Source organism: Odontesthes bonariensis, chromosome 13 (genome assembly GCF_027942865.1).
Source record: "Odontesthes bonariensis isolate fOdoBon6 chromosome 13, fOdoBon6.hap1, whole genome shotgun sequence".
Lineage (NCBI taxonomy): Eukaryota > Metazoa > Chordata > Actinopteri > Atheriniformes > Atherinopsidae > Odontesthes > Odontesthes bonariensis.
In genome coordinates this window covers 21704696-21718261 of record NC_134518.1, presented here as the reverse complement: position 1 = coordinate 21718261, position 13566 = coordinate 21704696, and the positions used below count along the sequence as shown (strand labels likewise).

At 41.2% G+C, this 13566-nt stretch overlaps 1 protein-coding gene across 3 annotated transcripts in view; it reads right to left on the bottom strand.

Moving 5' to 3' along the window:
• mid2 (midline 2) overlaps positions 1–13566 on the bottom strand; it is a 143923-nt gene that overhangs the window by 60022 nt on the left and 70335 nt on the right. For all 3 annotated transcript variants that reach the window (XM_075481536.1, XM_075481534.1, XM_075481537.1), the window contains exon 2: positions 8476–9353. In XM_075481536.1, coding sequence (XP_075337651.1) covers positions 8476–9297 — 822 coding nt within the window. In that variant the 5' untranslated portion in view covers positions 9298–9353. The remainder of the gene's footprint in view (positions 1–8475; positions 9354–13566) is intronic.

The window sequence follows — 13566 nt, the reverse complement described above, 5'->3', positions numbered from 1 at the left end:
GGATAAGAAACGTTCCTTCAGACGCTTGAAAGCAAAAGAGAAGAACATTTATGAGATGATGTTGATTGAACTGTGATTGTGAAGCAAACATTCAAGGCTGCTCTCTCACACAGCTGTACATAGTGTGGCCTACATCCAGTCATTTGCTTCTCTAAAACCCCAGAGTCATGGAACAGTTTGGCTTTCTGATCAAAGAGAAATGATGAGCTGCTACAAAGAAAAAAAAAGCAGCACGCTTTTAGCCCAAACTCAAACGAACAGAGCCGCTCCCATCCAAACATAAGAAACAATGACTGTATGACCAGAAGAGAGTATTGAAGGGACAATGCATTTGTCACAAAGAGTCCTTAGAATACTCTTGTGCGATGTAAATGAGTGTCATTTTGTCATCTGCATTCTTAGGTAAGCAGCTTCATCAAACAAACACAAAAGATATAATGAGAAACTAAGTCTGCATCAAAAGATGAGTGAAGCAAAGGATTCAAATGAATGAAGTCTTTTAATTTTCAATCGCTCAAGCTCAGCCACACTTAATGGGGCAGATTTCAGCTAATCGTCATTCTCCTATTAGATCTGCTTTGCTCTGCAAAATCCTGAGCGATACGACTGCCTCTGTCACTCCAAAATGATTCATTATGTACAACATTTATTTATCTTTTTAAAAAAAATATCTATTTGGCTGAATGAAACTGTAGTCATGTAATAAACAGAACATGAGTGATTTTCCCACTATGAGTGACACCTTTGTCACTGTGAATATGATTTAAGTATTTTTTTAACAATTGTAATATTAAATAAATCAGCTATAAAAACCTCAAGATTTAAATACGCACTATTTACAAACACAGAAAGCATCAAATTAAACTTCAATCTCATCCGATAAGAGAGATGATTCGGTGCTGAAAACTATTATGGAACTGTTGTCATTGTTTACTGTGAGAACCTCTGAGAAAACTAATCAATGGTCTATTTAGGATTTGGAATGAATTAGAAGTCTCTGCGGGTGAATACGTGCTTTTCATCTCACACTGGAGTCATTAGTTCAAACTAAGCATCTTCCCAGTGGCGGCAGGCTGTTCCTGCCTGGCAGCCTTACAACGGCACACAGAAGTCATCACGCAGACAGAACACACAAGAAGGAAGTGTATGTGCAGGTACAGGCACAGAAAGGGACTCAAGGTTCCTTTCTGTGTATACGTGTGCTGAGACAAATGCTACACTTCAGTGCATGTGTGTGTATGGGATGAAGATATTCAGAAATTGAGTGCTGACATTCCAGATTCAGTACAAATATTCCTGTTATGATACACTTTCCTCCCTATTGTCCCTGAGCCGCAAACCGAAACAGAATCCTAGAGATCCAGGCAGCTTCTGTAAGGAATATGATCAAAAATGTGAAAATGTCATCAAGCCTTCACAGTTTTATAAATCCACTCAAGATGATAAAATTAAATTTCTGTATCAAGATTCATAATTATGTTGATACACTGCATGTGTCATCAGTTTCCTGCAACACTCCCTCCTTTCTCCTCATGTAAATGTGATCTGGGCCGCAGACTATTGCAGATTAATGCCAGGAAGTGCTTGCTCATCAGATATTGCAGGAAATTAATGAGGCACTATATGAAAGGTTGGCGTCAAAATGCTTGGAAGCCAGTGGACAATAACATCAGCCTAGCTAAATGACTTTCCACTGATGATTAAAGCGCAAACCCCCTTGTCGTGATCTCGCTACATACGTGAATTCCAATCCACCGTGATTTGACAAGCAAGTACAGCAGAAAATGCAATCAATTACAGATGGATTCTATGACAAAATATGGTCACATATATCAAAGAGACAGCTTTCTCCAGACTTACTCTTGCAGGGACGGACGCATTGGAAGTGTTTATGTTTGTAGGCAGAGGTCACAGAAATCCAAAAGTTTCATTGAGAAGCTTCTAAAATGATTTTCTTTGAGTGTCAAAAGTGTCAGAGGCTCAGTTGAGCTTTGCTATGCTGTCAGCTTTTTACAGCTTTATCCTGAAATAGATACAAGCCTTCAAGTGCCTGAATTCCACTTTTAAGCCATGTAACTAGAATAGAAGAGGTAGCAATAAAGCAAATTTAAAAAAAAAAAAAGAAGCAGGGTATGGCCATGAATATTTCAAGCTAATATTTAGTGCCTATTTACCAGGGGGAGTAAAGACAAACTGGTATGAATCATAAACTATTCTTAGCAATAAATTTGTCATCACACCGGTACTCAGACTTTGATTACATAACATTTGCAATAAAGTGGTCAATGGACCCTTTTTTTTTTTTCATTAAACCCACTTGAATAAGGTTTTGCTGCAGATCCTATGCAGAATCAAGGACTGACTTCTTCGTCAGCGCCAGAATAAACACCGGATTGGACCCAACACCACAACTATGCTGACGCATGCTGAGTGAGCAGAGTCTGCATGCCATTTAAACCGCGAATCAGCTGGCCTAGATGTTGGCTGACCTAATCAGACGTAGATGTGAAAGTGGTGTACATGCTCACAAGGTAAACGCTAGGTAAACACCCAACAGTGACACAGTTTGCAATGCACCGTGACACCTAATGTCTGCAAATCATTTGGATTTAATAAGACACTGGACAAAAGCCTGTTGATTAAAGTCTCCCACTGTTAAGAATCTAATTTTTTTCTACTAATTTCTAACACGTCTATAAAATGGATTTTTATGTTTTATGACATATCCTGAGCAAAATTATTTTATCTAGATAAATACCGAATCATCTTATAATGGAGACAAATACACCCTGTACTATTAACACAATAAGAACTTGTGATAAAATTGTCAAAATATTGTCAATAAGACACTAAAATTCACATAATAAGGAAATGATTTGTGGCTTTCAGATAAAGCACACGGAACACATCTAATAGTCAGAAAGGCTAACGGGAAAATCAACATATGTGGAATAAACGTTTTTGAATAGGATTACTGAATGTCATAAAGGAAACACGATTGAATTGCAGACTGGACAGTTTTTTTGGAGCTGAACTGATTTTCATCAATCAATTTGCTCACAACAACAGAAAGAAATTGATTTGCAAATAAAAAAACATGTGGATAAACACATAGATAACGCTCTTTTATATAGTTGATGTAGTTCAATAAATCACATGAACCACTGAAATGTTGGTGAATATCAGCATCATGGTATTGCTCCTTGCACTGAGAATATCAATGTACCAGTGACACAAGTGGAACATGCACACGGGAATATAGAAATATATTTGACACATTGATTAAAATGGATAGTTTTGTACATTGGTTTCAAACAAAACCACAAACCTCAGGGATGAGTATTGCTATTTGGATCCCTCAGCCTGTGATAATTGTATTCCTGCTGACACTGAAGCTTTTAAAGCATTTCGCTGTCTCTGCATAAGTAACGCATGTATGATGAAGTGGCTGCAAGTGATTTGATGTGCTTTTTTTTTCATAACCCACTGACGTTTACGACAGACTGCTGTGACATAGTCTAACAACACACTTGATGCGTGATCCAGGCCTGCTCGTGCACAGAGTGAGGTATAGGCTTTGTTCTCATATAGTAATCCTGCAGATGCGCATTTACTGATAGGCAAGCTGAAGCATATATACATACAAGTACGCTCCACCTCACACTTTAATCCAGGTAGAACCATGATTTCTGATGACACTGTACACCCAGCCTCCAGTCATCTCTCACATTTAAAATCATAGCATCTGCTCAGGTACACGTGCGCACCTGCATGTGCTTGCAGAAGCACACACACACACACACACACACACACACACACACACACACACACACACTTGTAACTGCTGCTCAGTGGCACACATATTTGAAGGCAATCACACGAACACACCAGAGGGCTGTGAATCTCTCTTAGCAGCAGTATCCTGTTGAAGTGTGTGTGTGGGTTTGTGGGTGACTGGGGCTGGAAAGGAGTGGTGTTAAAACAAGGCAGACTGGCTGAGGGCCAGTAGAAGGAGTGAGAGGAGAGACACAAACAGTGTGACAGAAAGCAGGTGGGAAGGATGATGTTTGTCTGCCTTTATGCAAATACAGAGAAGGTGGGAGAACTATATTGACAGTGATGGATACAGTGGGAGGATATGTATGAGGGAAAAGTAATATAAAATCTGTTACTTAATGAGAAATGAAGAGTTGGGAGTGCGCATATTTAGCTTGAGTACTTGACATTGTTGCTTTTTCATTTTCTCTTTAAATCATTACGGCAGTATTTGGTGTATAATCAGATCAAGAGTGCTATACTTTAAAAATACTAATAAAACACAGGTGCGTTTGCTGGTGTGAACGTGATAAAAGGAAAATGAGTTTGTAGTGCGCGCCTCTGTATAAAGCTCGCCTCTGGATTTGGCAAAATGAATACAGGTAGAAATACGGTGGCAGAGGAGTCAGCAGGAGGAGCAGACACAAAGCATCCAATGCGCTGAAAAAAAAGTTAGACAGCGCCTTAAGGAGCTTAGGTTGGGTGAGAGCAAATGATATGAGGGGTGAGGAGGGTGAATGAAAAAAACAGTTGGAATAAAGAAAAAGAAGAAAGGCTGAAGGGAATGAAAAGGGTAGAGGGGGTAAGTGAGCATGGGGGAGGATGCAGTTGGTGTCAGTATGCTGCGACTCGCTTCATCCTCAACAAGAATTAATTCAGTAATCACATGGAAATGTTTTGCAATCTTTCTCAAAATGCAATATGCGAGAGACCTGGGGACCTACAGTATAAAGACATTACAGACAAACCCAGCAGAGTCCCCCGCGGTAAAAGAGCTCAAGATATAGAGACAGCTGAAGGTCAGGATTCTTCAAGGATGGCTGTCGCTCTGAGTGTCGGTTTTGCCAAGGGTTTGCCACCATGTCAGCCCATTAGCACTTGATGCTAAAGCTTGCTTAAAACCCTCAGGAGCCTGAGAGCTAATAAAGTTGGAGCCAGCAATGACGATAAGAAGAGCAAGAGCACTTATAGTTTTTTATTTGATTTATGTATCATCATTTCTCTATTTCCTTCCATATTAATCATCTCCTTCATCTGCTCATCATCACAACCTTGTTCTTTGTGGATATTTTTTCCCAGGGGGGTTAACCCCCCACAGCACCCAGCAGAGGGAAAAAAAAAACATTTAAAAGGGCAGCATAACTAAGCCACAGTTTAAATGTGTCAGTGCTACTGGTAATGCTGAGTGCTTGGTTCTTAAAAGAAAGCAATTAAAATTGCGTTGACCTAAATGACTGAGAGTCAACACCAACATGTTACTGCTTCTGATTAATAAATCTGGTTGGTTGCGAGACGATGAAAGATTAAGTGTGAGTTTCACACAGTCAAATGCCAGTTAAAGACTAGGTTCCTTCATCCTTCATTTATTTGGTGTGAAGAAACCAGGGTATAGCCGTTTTGTTGCACTTTTAATGTGGCACAAAGTCTGCACCCCTTTGTGTCCTGATCCTGATGAGAGATACTGTCATAAATGAAAATATTTAAACCCTTATTTTTTCTTCTCTATACAAACAGATATGTTAAATATGCTCTTTAGTGCTTTATGTTAATATGTTGAAACAAATGTACTGCAGTCACACACACACAAAGAAACTTTCCTCTGAAAGCTGCTTGTGTGTCTACCTCCACAGATAAAATAATCTTTTTCCCTTTGAACAAATAATTGAATTTCCCATGAAGGATATGTGCCAAATTTGTTTGTGTAGGCTTTGAACTTATGATTGTAAAAGAAAAATATGCCAGTCCTGTCAAAACCTTACAATTTGCTTCTTGATTTGGTCACCCAGCCTCTGAATGATAATTCAGAGATTTTCCTGAAATTACATTTCAATGGATCTGCAGCAGACGCTTCTAAAGCAGTCCTGATGAGATATTCACTTCAACAGTTTACTTACTGACTTAACTCGGAGTGACTAGTGAATCTGATGGTGCAAAAACAAAGATCTCAGGAGTAGTTCCTTGGGGCTGCAGCCTTTTAAGTATATCAAAGTAAGACACGATTACTCTGCCAATCATAACAGACCAATTTCTACGCCTCTGAGCAAAGAGCTCCGCTGAGCAGCTTCTTGGGGAATTAAGTCACCTCCCCGCAGCTTCGGCTGTGGCACAGTCTGTCTTTAACAGTGCTGGTGCTTGTTGCCATTTTCACTCATCTTGCTAGAGGGAAGCTTACCTTTCCTCTTAATATGAGTGAAATCATAGTGACAGCGTAGCTCTGAGGTCGCACAACAACCACAGGGGGTAATGTGAAGAGTGATCGAGAAGTCAAAAATGAAACAAGGTGGGGTCGGGGGACAAACAAGCAACTGAATGAAAAGAGTGGTATTTATTGGTATTGACAAATGCACACACACTTGCTGAAGAAGATTATAAGTTAGCAGCGACAATCGCCGGTTGGTTAACTGGAGCCTGGAATGGGGCAATTTTCCCTCTGGATTTGGGGCAGATTCCAAGTCAACAAAGTACAAAGTCTTGGCTGGGCAACGTTCAAAGGAACCACACCCAGCCGCGGAGTTGGGAAGAAAGGAGGGGAGCAGCAGACAATTTACAGAAAACTTTCCCACAGCCTGAGCAGGATAAGGTAGCTAACAACATGGGGTCAGTCAGTGAGAGCGCTGGGCAGTAATTTTGCTGACATGAATGACAGTCATAGTTTTGGTAGCACAAAACACCAGTAACAAAGAACGAGGGACATCATTTTCACCGAGGTAAAAAGGATGTTCTAAGGCGTTAAGAACATTACTGCCGCCGCCGTGTTCACCTCAGAGCCCCAATGAGATGAAATTCTGCAGCACATGGAATGTGGACGATGGAAAAACATGCTTCGCTAACATATCTCACGCCCACATTTTTTGTACTGTGGAGCGCCACAAAGATCAAATGTGAGGCCATTAAAACACATCTCTGTTTTTCTCAGTGAAACAGAACAAAGCCACTCAGAGAGAAACCATCTCACCACTGGTACGCTGTGTGTTTCTGTCTGCTACATAGTGCCATTCATTTGATGAAATAAAAGCACAACATCATCAATGCACCCTGGGAACTGAAAACATTAAGGGGAATTTCTGAATCTTGACGATGGCAACTTTACTGTGTGAACAAATATAATGTATGCACGAAGCATAAAAGTCTTCAAAAAAAGTTAGTGATCGAAAAAACAAGTCACCGTGTACCAAATCAATAGGCTCATGAGCTGCTTTTCAGTGGATCAGAGTATCCGTAACTTCAGTCCCTCCAGAAAAAGATCCAATTTGGCTCCAACAGAGTCAACAACTGAGCTTGAATCGCTGTGTCAGAAATTAGTGTCCACACAACACCTATTATTAATGGTGCACAGAAAGGCTTTGATTAATTTATTATTCTTTTCATCTTTCTGTTTTCACTATTTCAGTTTTAGTTCTGTGAAACGAGGCATTTACACGGCATTACAGGACAGTCGCAATTTGTCTCACTGTCATAATCCTCCAGTGCACTAATTATTCAAATCACTGTATGAGGCTGGTCTCATTATTTTAGACCAGCACGCGGGATAGAAAACATGCACTGTGGACTTAGTACATTTTAAATGCTGTAAAGTAACACATGTTTAACTGTTTTAATCCCTGTTTTCGCTCTAAATTCTTATCTGTACAATACCGTACTGGATTCTATGTATGACTGTTGTTCCGTGTACTGTCTTACTGTTTTGTGACTTTTTAAGCATTGTTGCCTTGCCATGGTTTCAGTTTTACTTGAAATATAGATTTTAATCCTATTACATCAAGGCTAAATGGATGAAAATACAAACAAAACAACTGCAATGCGTACATATGCGTACATATGCTTGACAGACACTCAAGATAAAAACCTTTCTGGCCAGCTGGTGCCACCTCTTTAGGCCTTTAGAGGTGGAATTAACTCTAGCTAGTGCCTTCCTCTGTTGTTTTTCACCCTGATTCAGCAGTCCCGGTCTTTACTCAGAGCCTCTGAAAGCTCAGTGGCCACAGGGAATGCCAGCTCATCGACTATTATAATGACGGCCCTCCCTATTGGTCTCCATCTCTCTCTGCCCTTCTCACCAGTGAACCATACCAATTGTTTCTCTGTCTTTCTGTCCTTCTTGCTCAACAAAGGCTGCTATGTATGATGGAATCTTTGTGCTGCTGACAGTTTGTGGTCAACAAAAATGCACATTCCCATGGCTGGAATGGGCGGATTAAAGATCGCACAATTTAGTTGACTGCATACAAACATGTTCCGATGAATGCTGCATGCCATGTATGAGAAAGTGGGAATAACTTCAAAGCTTAGCAACAAATCGTCATTTTGTAAATCCAGCTGGCTGAGAGTTGTGACTTACTGAGCTCCGCATACACAGAAGTCACAAAACATAAAATAGAGACCGTGTCGCTGATGACGTTATTGCATGCTTTGTAAACTAAGGAATAATAAGGGACGAACCTTGAGCTTGTCAAAGCGCTCAGTGAGGGAGGACACCTGGTGCTCCCTGTGGCGCCCCACCAGCTTGCAGAGGGCACAGATGAGCTGGTCATCCACCAAGCAGTACATGTTGACCTTCTCATTCTCATGCTCCAGGCAGGTCAGGCCACGGATGTGAGTGTCTGGTACGGGCTCCACCAGGCGGTGGCTGGTGAAGGGCTTCTTGTTGGGGTGAGTTGCACGCAGGCAGCGGTCACAGTACGATACCTCGCACGTAACACACGTCTTGACAGCCTCGCGTGGTGGATCCTGCTCACAGAACTGGCAGCTGATACGCGGATCCATCTTTGCCACAACAGCTGGGCTGTGGTTTGCGTTCGTGTGGTTGGAGTGGTTAACGTGGTTGGCGTGCGGGTGGGAGTGGCTGGAAGTGGCTGGGCTGCCACGGGAACTTCCTCCACTTGTCCCACCGCCGCCGCCAATCGTTCCAGCTATTGTACCACTAATGGTGGCGGTGTAGGGCCGCTGCGGCTGCAGGCGGCGGCTCTCAGTGGGGGAGTTGGGGCCGCTGAGGGAGGCCTTTTGAAAGCGGTCAATGATGTTCTGCAGCGTCACATTGCGCTTAAGGCCCTCCAGGCCGCGGTGATTCAGCGTGATGACGTAACGACAGGTGGGGCACTGAAAGGCCGAGATGGATTCGAGAGGCTTGCTGGTGGAGCAGTGAGACACCAGGATACGGTGGGCACAGTTGAAGCACAGGCTGTGGGCACAGGGCAAGAGGAGGGGATCTTCAAACAACTCCAGGCAGATCGGGCACGTCAGCTCAGACTCCAGTGTTTCCATCTTCAGTTAAACCAATCTAAAGGTGACATCAAATCCCACGGAAGCTGGCCAGTTACCTGTGAATAAATGAAAGAAAAGTATTTGGAGTTAAATAAGCTTCTAACAAGTCTATACACTCGGTTTCAGGCTATTCATTATTGAAAATGTATAGAATTCATCAGTTTGCACTTTTTGATTGTAAGTGAACGAGTTGATGTACGTATATTGACCGGCCTTTGCAGATTTAGCAGAACCACCTCTAGCATACAGATTATGTGGTGTTCTTGGGCTATTATAGATGAGCTGTTCAGCATGTATTGCTGAAGGCTCAGCTCGTCTGCTGAAGCCTTTTAACACGTGATTCTACTTGCAGCGTCGTATGAAAAGTAATGGCCAAACCAACAGGGAGCAAAAAGGATAGAGGTTGGCTGAATGTTAGGAAAGAAGGAAAAACCAATGCTGTGAGAAAAATAGAGCAATGGAGATTTTAAATGGCAAGCAGAAGAGTACATACAAGCTTATACAAAAGGACCTTCGCCTCTTTGTAACACTTTGACTCTTAATCTTAGAGGTTTGATTATTAGAACAGCTTCACATATTGAGTGTAAACACTTAGCTTCACAGAAATTGCAAACATGATCCCAAAAGCAATTTCAAGCAGGACAGTGGAAACTGAGCCTAAGCTAAACAAGAAAATTGATTTCGGGTCCTCTTCCCACTTATTCTCCAAGACCTCCAAATCTCAGCACGTTGCAGCCTGCATATCAAACTGTCCTCCCCTCGAGGTGGCCTTAAAAATCACTGACATGTGAAATCGCCAACCCCCGTGCTCCCAACCTGCTGATTTAGTGGCACAGGTGAGCAGTTTTGCCGGGGCTTTCTATCCTTTAAACGAAACCAAGCAAGCTCCTTGAAACTGCAGAAATAAAGCAGATGGCGGCCAAAGACAATTTCACTGTTCCTGGAAGACGGTCCTCACCTCCGTCAAAAGAAATTTACGGATCACTTAGTTTTAGCCATAATAATTAATCATGACACTAAAAAAAATAAATAAAAGGAATAAAAAGTTTATGAAGGCTGGTCAGCAACTAGAAACACGGACATGATTTAGACATTTTTAGGTTAATCTAAAAATCCAAGAATAAAAATAGTGCTTTCCACAATCATCAATAATTCAGTATTGGAGGATTCAACCTCCCCCTTTTTCTCTTAATCACATACTTAAAAACTACCAGTTGGCTTTAAGGTACTTTAAACACATTGTGTTCAAAGAGGTGATTCATTTTTGTTAAATGTACTTTCTCTCTCTCTTTTCTTTTGTTAGTAAAGGTAATAACGTATAGAAAAGTTATCTGCACGCATATTTACTCTTATGCACGCCTAAGTTAGATGTTTAACGTATTAATTGCTTTAATTTGCCCTTATGGCTCACTGACTTAATGTTGTAGCAAAGCTGCTGCATTACATATAATGTGCATTGTTCAACCAAAATGGGTTAGTGTGATGACCATTACTCAGTCGAGCATGACTCTGAATAGACAATAAAATTGACAGCTTGTTGTCAAAACATCATCATGGTCTTCCTTATCAGTTTTGTTTCTGATATTAGGAAGTGACAAAGGTGCCACATTTAGAATAATTTGAATGTGCAGTAACCTTTCCTTTCCTCGGTATCATCTGTTCAACGGAACAACAGCTCCAAACTACCCATAATCACTGAAACTAACAGAGGAACAGCTGAAGACGGGGCTCACAGAAAGATGGAAACAGAGCTCAAAGGTTCAAACTCATTTGCACAAACTGAAGTCTCCTCTCGTGTGCAGTACCAGAAACCACGCCCTGACACTGAGCTGTGTTCAAAGGGAACATGATTTGTGTAGCACTTACATTGCCAGGGAAACTGAGTGGAGCAGTTGTACGTATGCAACTGCTTTATAACAAAATTCATTATGTGGAAAAGGAATAAATAGCTGCCTTCAACAAATCATGTAGATATATTTTGCAGATGAAATGCAAAGCATATTATGCTTGTTTGCAAATAAATGTGTGTAAGGCCGTGTGTAGGTATTAGCTACGTTTCTGTGTATATATATGCACATGCACACAGTTTTCTCCACTTATATTCACCTTGGCTGACATTTACCAAAAGCTTTATTTGGCTGATATCTAACAGTCTGGCTGTGTTTGGCATAAACAGAGTGAAAGTGCAGCTGTAAGCTGCCACTGACAGAGCCAGCATTAGGCTCTCCTTCATCCCGCCCACAATAACTCGAATTTGTCTGCAGTGTATCAGATAGCTGATAACCAGAAGTGGGCAAACGGAATTAACCAGAGAAAATGGATGTTGGAGGGGGGCGATGGGGGCAGGTGAGGACAGCTTTCAGGACCTGTTCATTGAAACCATGGTCCCTCCCTGGCTCCTCAATTTGTTGACTCAAGGTAGTATAATGTAATTTAGCCCACAAACTCCCTAGACTTTACAGTAATCCAAGACTGTAATTTCAATTTGATTTGGTTTGCATTAATCCTTTAGTGGGTGTAAGCAATAAAAACATTTAGCACAGTGGATTTTGATTACAAACCTTGCTAAATTGTGAAAAGATTTTGCTAAATTTTATATACCTTAATACCTACAGATATGACGACGTTCCACTTGAACAATTATCTAGAAATGCTAATACAAACAGCAAACTGATATCAATGAATAAATGCAACAAGAAACACGCCGCACATTCATTAGGTTAGTTAGAGTTAAATTAATTCAAATATTATTGCCAGGGAAAAACTCGAGAGAATCAACCGTTGCGCTATTTTCCAGAACTCTTGCATCTCTGTTCTCTAAGAAATGTTACATTAATTTTACACTTGCTTTTTGTCAGATATGAATGGAAGCATGTGATTGTAATTCGGACAACAAGAACACAGAAAATAAACAGTCCAACGGTTCAATAGAGAATGCATGAACTCGATTGTGTTTTTGGTTTTTTTTTACTACTCACTTCAAGTGCTGAAGACGGAATCAGCATTCTCCGTTCTTTCCTGAATATAAAACTCAACAGTGCTGCTTATCCTGATGGTAATGTGACGATGCCTAACAAAGCATGGCGTCATAATTAACACCGAGCTTTAATACACCATCAGAAGGCCCATTAAGCTTTGGCTATGTCACTCTGGGGAAACAATATCAGCAATGATGAGAGCCACTCTGGGGCTGAATCACTGGCTTCATGGCACAGGTGTCAGCTCTGCAAAAAGTCACCGCGCACACGCTTTAACAACACCACTAGCACACATAGCCAGTGCTGCGCATTTACCAGCACCAACTCTCTCGGTCTTGTCGTTGCTTTTCATCTGCCAGTCCCGTTAAGGTGAAGCAGCCCATCTGGAGGGTGAGCAGCTCGAGGAAAGAACACACATTAAAGCATACGCACACAGTACCACACAAACCTAAACAGATGCTCAGTGACACATAGCTGTAAGGCACTCACACTGTTCTTGTGTTGAGGAAATCACCATAGCAAAATGTTTTGGTCTTAATCAGGGCTTAAAAAGGACTTGATTGATGATTCATTAGTCTGTCTGAAGAGACCAGTAAGATCAATTTTCCTTAGAACACACCGACACATGCCAAGACTAAACTTTCTCTAACAGCTTTCTTATGCACAACGGTTTTCGTATCTAATGCTAATGAGTCAGTTAGAGTCAATAAACGCGGCAGTAGTAATGAAGTAATGTTTTGTAAGACATAACCTTGGGGAATGCCCCAAAATAGAAAATGCTCCAGTCACGCTTTCTGTCACTTCTTAATCTTGCAAACACTGAAACAATAACAAAGGCTGTTAATCTGAAGCATGCAGTCACAGTCCCCTGGGTGTATGTTGGCGTGCGTATGAATTCAGTTAGTTGACGTACGCATCAGTCTAGAGCAAGAAGATTTGTGGAAAAAAGATGATTATCCTTGTGCAAACAATCCACTGGTAAAAAACAAACTGCTCCCCGGTGAACTGCAAACACACAGGAGCTTGACGGACACTTGACGATGAAGCAGTAAAAAGTTTAAACAAAGCACCACACCTTCCCCTTTGGGAGAAATATGCAACTGTTTTTCTAATGCAGGTATAATATTTCTATTTATAAGGGGGACTGTCAAAAGCACAAACTGTGGAATCACTTTATCAGCTTAACAATTAGGAAACACGTTAAATGTATTAATAAATTCCTCTGAAGCCCAATTTGTTCCATTGGATCCAATCCAGACAAAACACACACGTAATATTTGTTTAGTGCCCC